Source organism: Lepisosteus oculatus, chromosome 5 (genome assembly GCF_040954835.1).
Source record: "Lepisosteus oculatus isolate fLepOcu1 chromosome 5, fLepOcu1.hap2, whole genome shotgun sequence".
Classification (NCBI taxonomy): Eukaryota; Metazoa; Chordata; class Actinopteri; order Semionotiformes; family Lepisosteidae; genus Lepisosteus; species Lepisosteus oculatus.
In genome coordinates this window covers 10600041-10618802 of record NC_090700.1, presented here as the reverse complement: position 1 = coordinate 10618802, position 18762 = coordinate 10600041, and the positions used below count along the sequence as shown (strand labels likewise).

Here is an 18762-nt window from a genome sequence, read left to right as displayed (position 1 = left end):
ACATAGTGCTTTGTTGTAATATTCCCTCAATATCACCATTGCTTTTTAATATGTACCATCTATCGTAATATGCCATGAAGGAAAGAAACCTAAAAACAACAATTTTTGAGCGGTTTAAATTTATTCTGATTTGATTTCAATTTACCTGACATTGTATTATGCAGGTGTCCAGCCATGGACTGCCAGGGTATCCTTCCAGGGTATAAATGGACCTTGCAGTGAATGGAGTACATACAGCAAACATCTAGATGGAAGACGTAGCAGTCCTAAAGCACTGCTAATCTTTGTCCCATCCTAAAATTATAATATTGTTACTAAAAATTAAAATGAATGAAACACATGAAAAAATGTAAATGTGTTTCAGAACAGGGGCTATGGGGCCATAATATTTAAGTTCAAAAAGGTCAATTTGGTGCATTCCTAAAACCTTTGTTTCTCCTATTCAGTGTCCACAGAGCTGGCAGAGCAAGTGGGAAGGCCCAGAAGATCCTATGCAGTACCTCAGAGCAGTGGTAGCACGAGCACTTGCTATACAGGTAAAATACAGTCTTCAATAAATTTTTATGGTGATCGTTGAATAAATAGACTGCACATGGAATTATGTTCATCTTTAAATATGTATCTTTAAGTACTGTCTGTAAAGGATAAACTTGTAGTAACATAATGTTCCATGTGTTGTTAGACATGTATTCTGATTTGTTGCAAAGCTCAGAACTGAAATGAGAAATAACTGGGATTTCATTTTTGTCAAAGAAAAGAAAAGTAATGTCTGTTAATAGGACAAACCATTTGGCATTGCTATAATGGAAGCAAAGTATAAAAACCCAGGAAAAATGGCCTGAGTACCTTGCAGTCAAATTTCCTGTAAGTCAGACACATCATTTTTTTACAATTCTATTTATGAAGGCAGTTTATTTTGGAATATATTTCTTTTGGGTAGCCTCTTCTGGTTCACTGTTTCTTGTTTTTGGATTTATAGTTTGTTTTTGCTACCACCACTCAAAACCCAGCACGGTATAACATAAAATGTAATTTGACAGTCTTTGAGTCTTTATCTTTTTTTATTGATTTGCTGCTTATACAGGGTTCACTTAGCCTCATAATTTGGTATGACCTGCAAAAATGACATTGTTTACTAACCATTCCAGAATCTATTTCATTGAGATATACGTATAGAAGACCAGTGGCTCTAAGATAGGTCCCTGAGGTACTCCTATATTTGAACATTCACACCTGATTTCTGCTCTCTCTTTATATTAATCAATTTAATGCCAACCACCTGTAATTTGAGCATATTTCATGGTTTTACCAAGGCCTTCTGAAAATCTGTGTGTATCCATTGCTGTTGTTGCTTGTTTGACAAAATCTAACAATTTTTTTAGGCAACACCTTAATTTTCTAAATCCATGTTAACTAATCCCTACAAATATCCTAGAAATTACAAGACATTCTTTCTATACAGGTGATTCTATAGTAAAAATTCTTTATATAACTATACTTGTATTCAAAGTCAGACTTATTGTTCTGTAATTATTTATCCATATTACCCATATTGTCACCTTTCCTAGGGCACTATATTAGCAATTCTTCAGTCCATACTTTCCCTGTCTTTGCAGTTGGAAGATTTGTGGGCATTGTTTCTGAATACATTTCTTGATTCCTTAAAGTCATTTAAATGACTTTAAATTGCATGAGCACTAAATCACCTCTTTAGTGAGAGAGCTGATTGGACACAGGTAACGTAACCTTCTGAATGTCAAGCTAGTGAAAATTACGAAAGAAAATACAGGAAGGAAAAAAAGAACAAACATTCTACTTTAAGGAGAACAATGTCTTTGTGGAATAATTACCAGCAGTGGAAACAAATCATCTTTAGTGATAAATAAAAGTTTTGTGTACACCATGTATGTGGTTACTGTACTGTATATTATGGGTATAAATATCATTACTTATTGTAGTAACAATTCTGTTTGTTAACTTTATATATGGAAAAAAACAAAATAAGAAGTCACTCTAGATGGTTCAGCTTCCTCAGGATTGTGAAACAGCAAGAGCTTATAGTCATTCCCATAATTTGTAGTGATTGTCCTTGGCACATTATGAACATGAAGGTGCTCTATGCAAGATACTCACAATTTACCACAATTTACAGCATACTGTACCTGAAATAAAATGTACATCCAATATATAATGTACCTCAGCCATAATATATAGACCCAAATTATACATTTGAATATTAAAAGCTTCTGTGGACTTTTGGTGAAGTACTGTATGTATGCAGCTTTTATGTGTAATAAATCTAAATCAGGATAAAGAGTTTACGTTAATCTGTCTCCTGATGAGTTTGGACAGTCAAGGGGCAGGACAGCTTTTTTATAACAGGTAAAGCAGTCAGTATTGTGCAGTCATTTTTTTATGTTTATGAACACAGCACATCTTCAGGCAGGTTTAAGTAACATTACATGCACAGCTAGGAAGTATTTTATTAATCCATGTCAGGATTACAGACCTTTTTAACAAAATTCCTGAACAACCTAAGGGATTAAAGCAGTATCGGTTCATTTGTCAATTCTTCATTAACTATTAAAGAAGCAGAAAAACACATTTTTATGAGTCCATTTTAGGTTTTGTTAAGCTTAAAGACTAACATTTACAGCTAGTTTCACTAGCTTTCTATTAAACACTACTCCTGCGCTTATTAAAATTGAAATGAGGTAGTCACAGAGCATTGCTAATCAGTGTCTGTGAAACTATTGTTAAAAGTATATAGAAGTTTAATTGGAAATGATTAGATAAAAAATCACAACATATAATTCCTGTTTTATCCTGTGTGATTGGCAGCATCTATTCAGTCTTTCATATGCATTAAAAATCTTAAAGATGCATGAAATTAAAAAAAATAAATAGATAACAAGAAGTCAATTGAATTGAACATGCTGACCTTGACTAAGATAGTGCTTTCTGAATATTAAACACTTCAAATGGGCCGCCTTGAATTATTCATTTGAGAAGATCGTATATGGTAATATTACCTAAGGGAGATGCAATCACTATTAGTTTCCTTTGAAAACAGTAAACAAATTTATTGGGTGAAGGAAACATTTTTGCCTGCAGAATTTACATAATTTACAGACAGCTACAGTAAGGCATCTGTGTTGGCTAACTGAGAATTTAAACAACTACTCTTTGTCTTTATTTTTTAAAGTATGTTCCAAGTTTTATATAAGATAGACGATATATATTTTATGTATAATATTGTGTTTTGGGCTTGATGTCATTCATGACTTAACGGATATTCGACAGTGGTGGACACTACTTCTCCCTATTAGTTAAACCAAAGGTGTATGTGTATATACTTTGTCTCCTAGTTTTTGTTTGATTTACTACATGGTTACACATACAGCTTGAAATTAATGATGGACTCCTTATGGTGAAGTAATCGTAAATAGAATATTTAATCTCTAATAACAATCATGGTGCTAAAGAACCACTACATTTCTAAGTATTTAATAACTCCCATTATAACACCTTATTTCCTTTTGATACTTAATTATCATTTTAATTAATTGATTAAATGATGGGGAAAATAAAACCCCAAGGACACAGAATTCTGCAAGGCTGTGTTATTAGCATGTTCATTAGCTGACGCTCTTTGATTTTCATTCAAGATAACATTTATGCAAACCTCAGGATAAACCATGCTTGCCAAAATTGTTTCTGGGCTGAATTGGTCCGTCTTTTTCATGGAAATAAACTCATAGCATTATTTTCAGTTCAGGCATTTAATATTTAATTCTCATGCTCTGTAAAAGCAGGACTGTCTCAGCCTCTTGATACATAACACTTTGTGTAACACCTTCGATGTGTCTTACTGGCCACTCTGCTCTACATACCTCTGCACCTGATTGACAACATCTTAGTATCATAAGAATGGTTAAAAACAAAAGGACACAATAAAGCCCATTTAAACCCTAGTTAGTTATCCAATGATCTCAGCCATTAGATGAAAACATGAAAGATGCATTGGGTTCAACAACATGGTTAAGTAGCTTGTTCCATACTCCCACAATCCTTTGGGAAAATAAGTAGTGCCCTCATGTTCATGTTCACTGTTCATTTAGAAGAAGTCATCTGGGTTATCTTTATCCCTTGAGGATTTTGATTGTTTGTATAAAGCCTCCATGGAATTTTCTTTCTAAGACTAAAAATATTCTGTTGCTTCAATTTGTCAGGGTACTGTAGGACATTCTCTTAAAACCTGGATTGTATAATCTTGTATACTGATTTCAGAATGGCATATCCAGTACTATATTCTGTAGTGCATGTTAATGAGATGTTTTGAATATTTGTCACTTAGTGAATAGAGCAAATTAATTATTGCAATTAATTAAACAACTGTGGATCCTTCCTTTAAAAAAGAGAACATACTGTATCTGTGTAGTCTTAACTTTCATTTTCACCTGTTAAGAACATACAACAACATACAGCAATCACACATAATTAGCCATTTAACTATTTTCAGTTGTGCTCTTTTGCAAGATAAATCTATCAGCATGCTAGATCTAAGGTTTGACATAAACTACCTTAGCTGATATGATACAAAGATTTCATGTGAAAAGATTCTTGAATTATTTTTAAAAGCATTTCTGGCCCAGCACATACCTTAATATCACTTCAGTTTTTATTTTTTTAAGGTGTGCTATATTTCCTGAGTTTGCAGTCAAGCAACCTTGGGCGAAACTAAAAAGGAAGGAAAAGTGTTCTCCCTAACCATTGAGAATAATCATACAATTTTTAATATTCCATTGTAAGAATGATCACTTTACAGTGGTTCAGAAATTTCCTTCCCATTAATCTGGGATTCAGTCACCAGTGGGTGTTACTGTACTGTAGCAAGAGCATTGGAAAAGAACATTTAATGCAGTAATAAATTTAACAGGTGTGTTTACACAGGTCATAGCAGGATAATTATGTTGATGACACATTTAATATTTCCCTTTAAAACATATTAAGACCTTTTAGTGCTGTCAAGTTCATAATGTTTTTTTTACAAATAGCTCTTTAACATGCATACACTAGTTCAGACTTTGGGAAACATTTATCATAACTATGGCTTATTTTTATTCACCTGGATTTGAATTATTTCAAGAAAATAACATTTAATCTCTGAAAGTATTTTTTAATTGCACAGCACTTCAATATAATTTCTGAATTTGAAGTCTGATATACAGGTTCATTAATACAAAACTTAAATCATGAAATTACTTAGGCATAAAAAAATAATTGCACTCTTAAACAGTATGTTGTTGGTATGAGGGAGCCAAATCTAATAGACTGACAGTTAATTGAGTTTAGCTGATTTTGTGAATATTGTGAAATATAGAAGTAATGGTTTCAGCCTCCGTTTCAGGTCCTTTTTAACCTTTTCATTTGTTTTCCATATTTGCTCTGCTCTTCTCTCCCTCTCTACAAACTCCGTCAGTTGTGCTCTTTTTATTTGGGCTCCAGAACTGTGTTTTGCTTCCAGAACCGTTCATGGAAAATTTCACTTGTTACCACACTGCTTTTGTGCTGCATCCTTTGATTCATTGCCTGCCTATGTGTTGTACATTTACTGCCTTTGGGAATGTTTTCTGATACTGCTGCAGCCTAGGCCTTATCGTTGACCACTGTTGTGCAGTCCTGGTCTGTTACAAGCCAACTTGCTCTGGAGAGAGATTACTTGTTGTCTGCAGAGAATATTGTGTGAATTGGCTGTTTAACTACAATTTGCTGTTAAAGCTTCTTGCTGTTTATATATACAGCAGCCATATGCTGTGTTGTTGTTGTTGTTTATGATTATTAAGTCTACAAACCTTGACTAAGCACTTGAGGAACAATGTCAGTTAAAATTATTACTATTGCCCTGCCTGTCTCATTCTGAAATATTGTTATATTTCTTTATTTTAATCAAGACAAATCATCTTCACACTTAATGTGGACCAACATATTATCTTGTTATAGCAAGAGCAATTTCTTATCTCTGTTCATTTTGTACATGACACAACAACCCATCCAATTATTCTTCATTGTTTCAGTGTTTTCAGTTGATTATAGTAGGAATCTATGGCGTGCCTTTGTAGTGGACATTTGCAGGAGATCTGCCTGGCTAAAGATCTTTTACCATTTTGAACTTGAAACCTTGTAAACAAACTGGCACTTTAAGTAACTTACATTGTACTACTGGGTAATGTTGTCAGGCATTGCAAACAGGCACAGACTGGCTAAAACTAAATCCTTGGCTCTGTCATACTCAGGGAAAAAGGACTTCAGCCAAGTTGGAAGTCTGTTTGTCTGTGCTGGAATTTAGCCATAACAGACACTTTAAAATACACTTCCTATCTTTTTAAACAAACAAAGGGAGGGCACTGTATTATGTAAGGACCAAATACCACAATGATCTGTACAACTGGATTGTACTTTCATATCTTAGACCTGACTATCCATTTAATGCACAGACACTTTCTTTCTGTAGTACGTTATGATGAGATACTACTCAAAGCATTATAGCTTCAGTCCCATCAGCTGACAAAGTACTAATGCACCCTGAGTTGTGAAAAATCAGTGCTATAGACAAGGATCCTGAAGTTTGTCTCAGGATAAGATACAATTGAGACTATTGAAAAACCAGCTTCTGCTGTTTCTTCTCTGCAATGTCATGCTGTTAAATCCAAAAATGTTTGATTATTCAAATAAATGTATTAAAATATTTTAAAATATTACAATATTAATTAACAATTATTAAAATAACATTTTACAAATGTAAAGGGTATGTTAAAAGTATTTTTAATGCAGTGAATTTGGCAGCATTTACCCATCAATGTACCTGTCCATCCACTCTCCTAGCTATAGTCCATTTTAATCCTTTTATAATTGCCATTTTATATATTTCAGTTGAATGTGTTAGAAAATTATAAATAGGGCTGTCTGATCAGCTGTTCTAAGTGGTATTTTGCAAAGAATTTATTTAAAATTATATTTGGAACTGAACAATTCTTACAAGAGAATAGTGATATAATTTACTAGATACCAGTGAATTCTTATTTTAAAAAGTAATGGAAGTAATTTAGCATGTAATAAGTATTGCAATATGCAAATAGGATATTTTTTCATCTATCTCAAAAATTGAAACAAATGTAAAAAAAAAACCTGTAGGACTACTGAAAAATGGGTAGTCTGATAATGGCACCTTAGCATAATGTTAAACATGCAGTGGAATGTGGGTTGTCAATTTCTGTCCTCATCCTACACATAAGCATTTCTTTCAGCATCTGAATACGCTAATTGTACCCTACAAGATGGGGCATAATTTGGAAGTTATTCAAAGTTAAAAGTAATACTCAAATTCATCTTAGAAACATTGAAGTGAAAAAAACAGTAGTCTCTATGATTCTTTTATTATATGCGGTACATGAAGCACAGTTTGCCCGCAGGGATTAAGAAAGATACGGATCAAATTGCTGAAATGGAAAATTCACAAATCTTTTGCAACTTAATGTGGTTGTGGACTGTAAATTACATTTATAAACATTGAATTCCATCAGCTAAGATTAGCCTACTGATTTTATTACTCAATAAGATGGGTTTATGACATGACGGGCAAGAAATGTCTTCTTGGCAACACTACATTCTTTTTGAAAACATTGAACTCCAACCTTACATCCAAGTAGTATTGTAAACACACAGCTAAACAGGTTGCCATCATTCACTGAACCTGAAATGAATCGATAGAAGTTTAGTCCTCAGCATTGTTCACCTGCTGCAGGTGTTGGTGCATGGAACATTATAAAGTTTATAATATTTTGTATATTTTGTTAAATCCTTGCAGTTTGGTTGGGAAGGGAAAAGGCTAATATTTTGATTATCCAAATAATGAATTAAAAACACTCTTTTTTGTACTTTTAATAACTGCACCCACTGCTATTATTGCTATTTTTGTGTTATTTCTTACTTCTGGGGAGAGATGCAGTAACACATGTGACCAATTACATGTGTACAATTTGGTGGTTTCATACAGTGAGTCCCATGTTGGTTGTGCTGTACTGAATAACCATGAAAAAAATCAGAATCACTGTAGTTTAAGAAAAAATAAAAAAGAGAGTTAAGTGCCAATAACAACAAATGTACTTTATTATGAATACCGAGTGTTACAGTATATTTTTAGACTGGAATTAATAAGGTGGCTGGGAAGATATTAAGTTGCATCTGGTGTAATAAAGTTGGATGAAAGGGTATCCAAGAACAGAGTTTTTGAGAGTTTTATATGTGAACAAGAACATTTTTAAAATAACCTTTTATTTGACAAGGAATAAGTGCAGCAGGGTCAGTTGAAGAGTATTTATGTGCACAATAATTGTTTCTGGTCAAGGTTCTGGCAGCTGTATTTTTATACTTGTTGTGGTCTATTGATAGCTTGTGCTGTAAGGCCAATAAAGTGAGAGTTGCAGTGGTCTACAACAACAGCATTTTAAAGAACCTCAAACATCAGATAAGGAAAGATAGGGACAGAATCTAGTAGTGTTTAAGAACATAAGAAATCTAGTTGTCAAAAAGAACTCCAAGATTATAAGATGAAGATGGTTCCAGGCAGTTTTCTAAAGCAAGGTGCAACATAAGACATTAATTTTGATGAAAGATTATGTCTTCTATCCATCTTGTAGATTTGCACTTATTGTTTTGGTATACTACAAAACAATAAATGCAGTAATTTAATGGCCATTTCTGTCATGACTGTGTAACCAATTATCAAAACTAATCTGTGCAGCCAGTTCTGAAGGCAGGATAGTTGCCAGTGATTATCTTCAGTAGATGTTTTGTAAAGGAAAGCATTATTCTTTTTATAGACCACAAAAATTAATTTATTATTTTCAGTGTCAAAGTGATTATGAAGCAGAGTGTCTGAACAATTTGCTACAGTGTAACCTTTTAATCCCAACCTGTAATTACTGTAACCAGATTAAGCAAAAGAGGACACTGGCAGTTCTAAATAAATGCAATCATCCTTTTCTGTCTCTGATAATTACAGTGTTTCCTGAAAGGAAACACTGTGACTTTTTGTCAAAACAGTTCTTTGTATTATGTTTTATTTTTCTTTCATGAATATAAATACCCACAGTAATTATTTTGTTGCATTTTCTGACCTTTATATAATTTATATCACGTATAAGAATGACACATACAAATCTGAGTTCAGTAAACGATGCCTCACAACCTATTTTTAAAGTTTCAAAACCTGATCAAACTATAAAAACCAGAAATGAGTAGATCCATTTACTAATACTATTATTATCTAGTTAAGATCAATGCAGTGCTCTGCTCTGCTCTTCATTTATGTTAAAGGGATATGTGTTAAAATACCTGATATTTAATTGAAGAAAATATTTAATGTGTACAAGAATGTACATAGTAATCATGTATAATTTTATCTCCTCAGTTCATAATTTACTCCTTTGAATCAGGTCCATTGATGAAGGCTTACTGTATCTATTCAATGTTCAAATTTCCAACTTAACATTATGTATTTAATGTGAATTTATAAGTCTCAGAGAATATCCCTTTCCATCTAGAGTCTGATTGATTTTTACATTGATGGATGTCTTGTCACCTTTACAGTCTGGGAATGCACACAAAGGAGTATCCAATGCTCATCTGTTACAGTGATTGCCCTTGTGCCCTAGAGTAACTAAATCAGTGTGAACCTGTAACGATGAAGTGACCCTTTGGAGCTTCAAAGGAATTGTAAGCTCTCTGGGTTATATGGCCAGTTTTTTTTTTTTGCTCAATGGATTGGCTTCTTTCCCTGCGTGTTGTGTGGCTTTTGTGGACTTGAAGGTGTCCAAGAAACTGCAGATAGGATCCCAGACAAGTACAAACTGCAGACGTGACACTTGAAACTGTTAACAGACCCACGTTCCAGAGATAAGTTACACTAAATCCTGATCTTCATGGAATCAGAGATTCATCAAATGGAAAAGAACTACTGTATTTTCTGTATTACGGTGTATGGGTTTCTTAATTTCATTTTGCATTGCAGACAGTATTCTTGCATGTTTTGTTTGCATAACAAAACTGTATTTACCATGTATCTGTAGCATTTTATATAAAGGAGACAATTTAAATTATAATATAAATATGCAGGTTTAATGTTTCTGTTAGTGATTCTTCTGACCAAAATAAAGCCAGAAGGTTTCCCACAAATTCTAATGATACCATAGATGTTTTGCTCCATGACAAAAATTAACTTATTGATATTTAACACACACAACAGACCCGTTAGGTGGAAGTTAACCAAGAAAGAAATAATTCAATTCATAAAGCAGTTTCCAGCTTCACCTTGTGCTTTACTAATTTACAGTAGTTCCATCTTTATTATTTGTTTATTAAGACTGAAAAAGCAAATAATTTGCTATGGTGATTTGTATGTTGATATTTTATTGTAAATACTTCAAACAGTATGAGCATGTAATTAAGAGAATGCTATAATTTTCAAACTTTCATAAAATCTTTTTGTTATGTTTTTTTATTAGTATTAATGTGAAATGTGGAATTCTGTGAGCAGTCAGTGTTCAACATTGAGTTGGCTAGGTCACAGTGCCTCAGGTGCACACAGCAAGTTTGTGGCACAGGTGAGATTATAAATCTGAGTCCCCAGATACGCTGTCACTGTTCATCAATGCCTGTGCATTGGATATCTCAGCATAAACAATTACAAGGTTAATTGGGGTTAATCATGGGAATGTACAGTAGGTGTGATTTACAAACAAAGCTGTGTATGATTTTTATAACGTGCAAGACAAAACCATATTTTAAAACATTCCATAAAGGAGTTTACATATACAACTAATATATTAAATTAGGAGGAAGACAACTAATGTTTGTGAATCGCATGAAAGCTCACAAGTTTAGAAATTAGCAAAAATAATTATGTAAAAGTGCCTATCTCAGTATAAGATGAACTGTTCACTTGCAGTACTACTCTCTCATAACTTTAGAATAGTGCCTTTACACCATTGTATAAGACACATCCAACTGCCACAGATTATTGTAACATCTTGCAATACAATCCATGAAATTACATGAAGTTCCTTTCATTTTGTGTTTTGAAACTCTAGAGCTGGGTAGAAAAGGCAGAAAGACAGAGTTTGCTCTCTGATGCTCTGGACCTGTCCGAACTCTTCCACCCCGACACTTTCCTTAATGCGCTAAGACAGGAGACAGCACGGTAAGTGTGTGGACTCGTTTGGAGGTGCATTCTGCCCATTTCTCCTTATTAATGATCAGACTGCTTTATCTTTGAAGCTATTATACATAATTATGTTATATGAAGTATAACAAAAATATATCTCAACATGTCATCCTTTTTTATTAAACCATGCAAAACAAATGCTTCCATAAAAATTATCTTTGCTTACACTGTCATGATGCGAAATACCCAATACCATTGTTTAGCTTAATTAGTATGTGAAAATGACCTTTAAGACAGTTAGATCCTGGTTTATTAACCTTTTGGCTCCCAAGTGGTGAGACATTAAGTTGGTTGAGCACAGTTAATGGATGATGTAACTTGTTGAATGTCAAGCCTGGTAAGAATCAAGAAAGAAAAACAGCACAAAGAAACCAATGAAAAAATTATAAAATACTTTTTTCTACTTTTAAAGAGAAAAATGATCTGTGCCATCAGTATGTTGGAAACACACCTCAGGTGGACTCACCAACATGAAGCCAGATCTTCTTCAGCAATTAATTTAGGTTTTGTGTTGACCAACCTGATAGTCATTAATGAGTATGGCACAGGTGTATAGACTAATATCCTTCATTGCTGTGTACAGCAGCCCAATCAAAGTGTGATGATATGGGCGGGATTATCTAGTCACTACAGAACTCCACTTGTAATAATTGATGGCAGCGTGACTGCATAGCACTGTATTAGTTAAGTGCTGAGACCTCACATACTACCCTTCCTGTGGGCTTATCCCGACGTACTGAATCTTCCTGCTGCACAAACTTCATTTAACAATTTCTTGTGAGATGTCCAACTTGCCAAGCCTAAACTCTATTGAACATTTGTTGGATGGGGTGGAAAGGGATGATGTGTGGCATCTAGGGCTCAAAGACCTGTGATCTGGGAACATGTGTTTAGAGGAATGGGACAGAATACCACAAGACATTAGATTGCAAATTATTATATTACTTGCTTCAGTGGCAACGTGTACTACTAGTCTTTGACTTTCACAACGGACCCCCTAGTAGGGATGCACAAAGTCACAGAGCAGTTCAATGTAGTTTTAAAATAAGTTTATTACGAAAAGACCCTCCAGAATGTTGAACAGAAAGCATCAACAAATTCTATGTTCTTTTATACAGTACATGGAAAATCTTACATTGTCACACATCTCTCATAGCCTAAATGCAATCCTGTCATCGACAATGTCTCACAACAGGTGTATTGCCTGCTTTCATAACTTTAATCAACTATGTTTAATTGAAATATACACTCTGTTAATTGCAATATGAATCAATATAACCACATTAACCTGTATGGTATCTGTTAAATAAAATGTCAGTACACCTGCCACAAAAAATAATGTAATAACTTTCTGATTGTAAGATGTTTTGCATCTATGTATATATTTTCTTGTTTTTCTCTTTTACTTTGGTTTGTTCTGAACGCTTTCCTTTTGATTTGTACAAATGTAAATAATTTTTGTAAAATTGTATCATGTCTTGATTTTTTTATATAAAGATTAATGGGTTGTTCCATGGACAGCCTGAAGTTTGTAGCATCTTGGAAAAGCAGAATCACGGAGGCAAAGCTGCAGGTTAAGGTAATACAAAAAAGTGGTCACATATTGCAATTATTAAAATAAATTAAAAACAAATGTCATGGAAACTCAATAAAATTATATCTGTTCACTCTTCTCACAATACCTCATATGCCTTTGTTTTTCTTGAGCTGTGGTTCAGAAGCTCAGGTCACAAAATTTGTCTTGGCCCTCTGTGGGTGTTTTAATGTTATTGTTTGAGTTTACCTCATTGTTAAGGACTATTATTCCATCTCTGTATTCCTAGACTCCATAGGCTACAGTTTTCACCAAAATATTCAGGAGATAATTAAAGGAAATGACCACTGGCATGGAGAATTCCCATTCACTGAAAATGTTGGTTTATCCTGTGTTATAAACTGGAGACAGTCTCTTTAATTCAAATTGGTCACAGGACTTGGCAACAGACTGTTGGCATGTGGTGTTCATTTAAAATATTTTGTTACTCTATCATTACGGTTTCTGATACCATCTCCTTACTTTTTTTTCCATGTAACACATTTTGAATCTTTACCTTTTTGTCCTTTTTAAAAAGGAAGGGTCTTATTTATGAATCGTTTATTGTTTCTAACACAAAACAATAATCTGTATTGCTAAGAGATCTGGAATATTACTCAGAAGTTGTGATATCTTCTTTCTAAAAGTGTTCTTTCCTGAAAAATGCATTGAATATTTCATCTGATGGTTAAAACTATTAATCTAGTTTATGATAACTAAAGTCCATTAATTTATTCTTAAAATATTAACTCTTGTATCTGAATATATACTATAACAACTATAGCACTCTTATAGGGAAATAATTGTTTGTTTTGTTTATCTGGTTTGCCTTGAATGCTGCAGTTAGTCAAGCTTTCCATTATTATTCCTCTTAATGCTTTTTAATCTGGCACATGCTTTCTTCTATGCTGTCTTGAAAAACTTAGGAATTTTTGAATAAGCAGAGCAGGATGAACACTTGGTTTTCCTAATGGGTGGTTATTTCCAATATGTCATAGGTATTTAGGTCACAGGAAAACACAACACATCATAATGATATTTATGATAATGGAAATGTGTAAACGTACTGTTTATCACTCCCTCTCCTGATTCTTGAGAGGAAACAGGGATGTGTTTTCTTCATTTTCTGTGATTACCCATTGTTGTAGGACTTCTGGTGTCCTGAAGGTGCATTGTTTTCACTAATCGGGACTGGAAACCTGTGGTCTGATTGCTAATTGCATTTACAGTGGTTCCATTGCACCATAAATTGACCACAGGAACTGAACAATAACTATGGAATATGTATTTATGTTTAAGGCCTTTGTTTGATTATGAAATTTTCTCTATTTTGTCTAATTTAAATGTTAGCATCTTTTATGGATTCAAATTGTGCCCATCTCTCACGTTGTAGAAAAAATGTTTTTTGACTGGTTTTTAACAAAGTTACTTGCTATTTGTTAAGAAGTGTATTAATAAAGAGGTTTAATTAGGGATCAGCATGTGAGCTGCATATGAACAAGTCGACATTAATTATTCTCTGAAGAGTAAAAAAAAGTCACTATTGGAAGGCTCCACAGCCAAAATGATTTTTTTTTTTACTTTTCACTCTCTACTACTCACTGTGGAATCAACCTCTAATTGTTCAATTACAATTAATGTATTTTCTGAACTTAAGTCCCCATGCTTCTGTTTGTTGATTTTCCTAAGGTATAAAGTGTTTTGATATACATGTCATGTCAATGTTTCAGCCTCAGTTTTTCTCTTTCATTTTATGTTAAACAGTTGTTGAATTAATATAATTGCTGAAGAAATTAAAGTATCATAAACAGTATATATTGAAACAATTGTGTGGAAGATAAGCATTATTCTCTAATTCCTCTGAATACTGCACACAATAACCTGTTTAGAAAGTCACTATAATTGCCCAAAGTGACCACCACTGGAAGCTTGAGGTTGTTATCCATGGAGGAGTAATATTTGTAAGCCTGGCCTTTAATAAAAATGTATTATTATTTGCTGTGTAATCTAACCTTGCCGGCGGAATTTGCCCTGCTTTGGTGTTCCTGTGGTGCCAATGGACGTGAGTCAAAACAAATCAACTGGTGTGAGGCTTGTTAATATAAATAGTGACATTTAATGTTCACTGTCATTTGTAAATATTTTATGTTTTCATGGCAGATTGATGGCTTGAAATTGGAAGGATGTAGTTTTGACGGAAACCGTCTTTCAGAGAACCAGCATGACTCTCCCAGCGTGTCACCAGTGCCCCCTTGTTATATGGCCTGGATTCCTCAGGTACTGAATTATTTAGTCTTTTAAACCTTTAACTTCCATTACTGGCCTTAGTGTCTTATCTCTCTCACACAGTGCGTTCCCAGAGCCCTGCTACTATCATAAGTGCCACTTAATCCAATTGATGATGTCCTTAATAGGCTTTTCAATAAAACATATATTTCTGTACTAAAAAAGAAAACTCATTATTAGTAAAAAAAAAAACATATATGCACAGTATCAATGTACAATTATAGTTTCGGTATTGTGTTCTTATAAATCTGGACTGAAAAAAGCAGGGAAAATATGTAGACTTTGCAATTGCGTATTCAAAACATTCAGTAGTTTGCAGAAGGAACTATTTTGATAGAAGTACTAAATGTTTATTTGTTGGCTCAAATGAACAAAACATATTCAGGTGATGTAACAGATTGTTGATGCATGTGAGGGCTTAAAATGCAGAAGAACTTTTTTTTTTTCATTTATACTTCTGAAACTGATCAACAGGTGGAATTTAGAAATTCTTTCATTCAATATGTTATCTAATGATTATAGCCTCCTGAAGTCATTTAAAGGACAGATCCATTCTCTACATACTTCAGTTATAACTCGTTTTTTCTGTTTGTCAATTCAGTATCTTCAAGTTCCAGACTGTAGGGGTACAATAATATAGCAAAAGGACAGTTTGTTCAAAGTTCATTGTTTTCATGTCTCTTTACTTCCTGTTTTCAAGTATTTGTTCCTGTGAAGTCTTGGCTCATATAAGTTTGCTCTTTTTTAAATAAAATACCAATGCCACTGTTTGAGTTTCCCTACATATCTCATATCCCACAACCATGGAGGAATTTGCTAGGAGGGAGACTGGAATAACAATAAGAACTCGAGAGGAAATAATAAATAAGATTTAGCAAGGAAATGTATTGCCTTTTGTTTTTCGGTTTTAAGAGAACGTAAATTACATGATATACAGGTGTGGAGTGAGAACAAGAGAGTTGATAAGAGTGCATGAAATGTTTCTTTTGCATTTTGAAGAGCAATATTTGTTTACAGAGTCCTGTCACCTGTTACATTTTTTTACAGCTGCTGTCTTCATTTATTTAGCCCATTTTGGGCTCCCTTTGGGTTTACTATTGAAGTGTACTCTAATGAGACCTGATTAACACGGAAATGAGATAAAAAAAACAGGTGGCAGATTATTGATCTCATTCTTTGATGTTTTCACCTTTGTGACTTTGTTTGATGTAGTTTTAAAGAAGTTTGTTCTGAACGCACAGCTCTGTAATTTCAGTAAAAGCCTAGAATATAAGAAAAGGGCTTTTGGCCAATGTAGTTTGGTTGCTAGCAGCTGATTGAGCTAAGGATCTCACCTAGGCTTTTCCTGAAATAAGCTTGGAACTACTACTTTCTACTTTGACAAAGATGGCTGGGTGTGCAGATTCAGACCCCTACACCTCTGTACAAACAAATTCCATCGCTTACCCAGTTTCTACCTGTGTCCTCTGGTTTCTGTTTTACTCTTGTTTCTAAAGAAGGCCATTCGGCTCAGTTTGTCAGAGCTTTTGAGGATTTTTAATCCTTCAGTCAGGTCCCCTCAGAATTGTCTTTCAGTTCTTTGACCTGTCAGTTTAAGACATTTCTTTCAATTTGGAAATTAATCTTTTATGAGGAACTTTGTGCTCTGTTTGTATCCATTACTGCTGTTGGAGAAGTGGGTTTTCATGTCTTAGATATATCTAGGTAAGGGAGTTAAAAACTTAAATGAAGCTAAACTTTCCTACAGTATTTCTTTAAACCCTTTTCATCCTGCAGCCCAGTTAAAGGTTGGAAAGTGGAAAATTCTTGTAAACTCTTGTAGTTCATAAACACTTGTAAAACCTTGTGATTTATTCTAATTGTCAGCAATCATTTATAGTATACAGCAGCTGGAGCTTTCATGATTTTATAGTCTTTAACTGAAAAATCAGTTATATCAGACTAAAATGCAGGTCTTTGATTTTCTAGTGGCTGTAATGGTAACATATTACTGCTAGGACTTTTGTCATGTTTTCATATTACATTTATTTTTAATACTCTTCCTTTTCCTCTTCCTATTGTGTTATTATGTGATACTGAAACAGAGTGCCAGTGGATGCTACTCTCCTGAAGAATGCATCTCGTTGCCTTTGTACACAAGTGCAGAGCGAACACGTGTGGTAACCAACATCGATGTGCCCTGTGGGGGAAACTCTGACCAGTGGATCCAGTGTGGGGCAGCACTGTTTTTAAAACAGCAGTAACATTCACACAGCTGGGTAATAATACTCTAAATAACTATAATATCTGTTCGAAAGACATGTATTAATGTCGATTCCAATGTATAATTTAATGTTTTAATACTTTACAAATTGATTACTGTCTGGCGTTCATGTTTTTGCATTTGTTTATAGTGACTCCTTTATGTATAAAATGTGATTTCAGTGAAATGGCAGTGATGAGCTTGGATCAGATTGAATAAAAGATTGTTTGAAAGTTCTGCCCAATACATTACGCAAACATTAATATCTGAATTTGTTCGACTATTTTTTGTAAAATCCAAAGGTATTAGCTGGTGTATGGTGAGATGCTTTCTTAGAAAGTCAAGATGCTTAGTTTGTATAATAGTCCTCTCCTTTTTCTTCAGACCTGATTAAAACAATACTCTTCTTTTTCAGTTTTTTTGAATAAGACTGTTAAGTTATTGGGAATATCATTTATGACAAACCTGTTCATAGTCTTGGGTTAAAAAGACTGCTAAATAAATGAAACACTTCATACTGTTTATACTCTATAAAAATATCTCTTTACTGTGTGCTACTTTACTGTATAAACAGTATCTTGAACTATGACCAGATTCAATGTACTCCTGTTATTTCCCAATTATATCTTAAAAATTGTAAAAAATATTAAACAAATGACTTGTTATTGAGCTGCTTCTTTCTTTTTAATACTGTACTTTCAAAAATTTATTTTAATGTGTTAGTACAAAAAGCAAGTTAATCAGATATTCTACAGAAAAGTTTAGCACCACATAAAGTATCTGATATATGGTGTGGAATCTACAAGGTGTCATCTACCATTTACTGTATGAAAGGTATATTTTGTTCACTGTACTGCCAGAATAGTGTGTAAAGTATATATAATGAGTATATATGGTACATGCAAATTTAATTACATTTCTCTAGTGTTTTAGTGTCTCAGTTTGTCGGGGATAATGAGAGATCTTGTTTTTAATGAAGCTGCTGACTCACCAAGACTATAGCCCAAAATGTTTTTTTTACATTTCAACACATGCCAAAAGGTTTTAGATGAGTGTTCAGTTTACTGTCTTGTGAAGAGTGGGTTTTCATGTCTTAGATATGTCTAGGTAAGGGAGTTAAAAACTTTTCCCATAGATTCCTTTCTAAGACAATAATTGCCACAGCCCTGCAACTGAGTGCCATTAAGTAAAGTTTTTTGCAATCATGTTCATAAGTTACATTATGCAAATAACCAATATTAATATTTTTCATGCTGAACATAAAAGCATGTGACCTTAGACTAAGCTGACAGTTGCTTTGGGCTCTTCCAGTGCAGTCTTAATGGTAACATGTTTTAGCGACTCCCCGGCAGATAAAGATTTATTACCCTGCAGCTT

General features: G+C 33.7%; 1 protein-coding gene across 4 annotated transcripts in view; it reads left to right on the top strand.

Moving 5' to 3' along the window:
* dync2h1 (dynein cytoplasmic 2 heavy chain 1) overlaps positions 1-18054 on the top strand; it is a 149585-nt gene extending 131531 nt beyond the window's left edge. For all 4 annotated transcript variants that reach the window (XM_069190091.1, XM_069190090.1, XM_015341694.2 and 1 more), the window contains 5 exons: positions 447-536; positions 11151-11260; positions 12782-12863; positions 15018-15134; positions 17228-18054. In XM_069190091.1, the coding sequence (XP_069046192.1) occupies positions 447-536; positions 11151-11260; positions 12782-12863; positions 15018-15134; positions 17228-17386 (558 nt within the window). In that variant the 3' untranslated portion in view covers positions 17387-18054. The remainder of the gene's footprint in view (positions 1-446; positions 537-11150; positions 11261-12781; positions 12864-15017; positions 15135-17227) is intronic.
* The last annotated feature ends 708 nt before the right edge of the window (positions 18055-18762 follow it).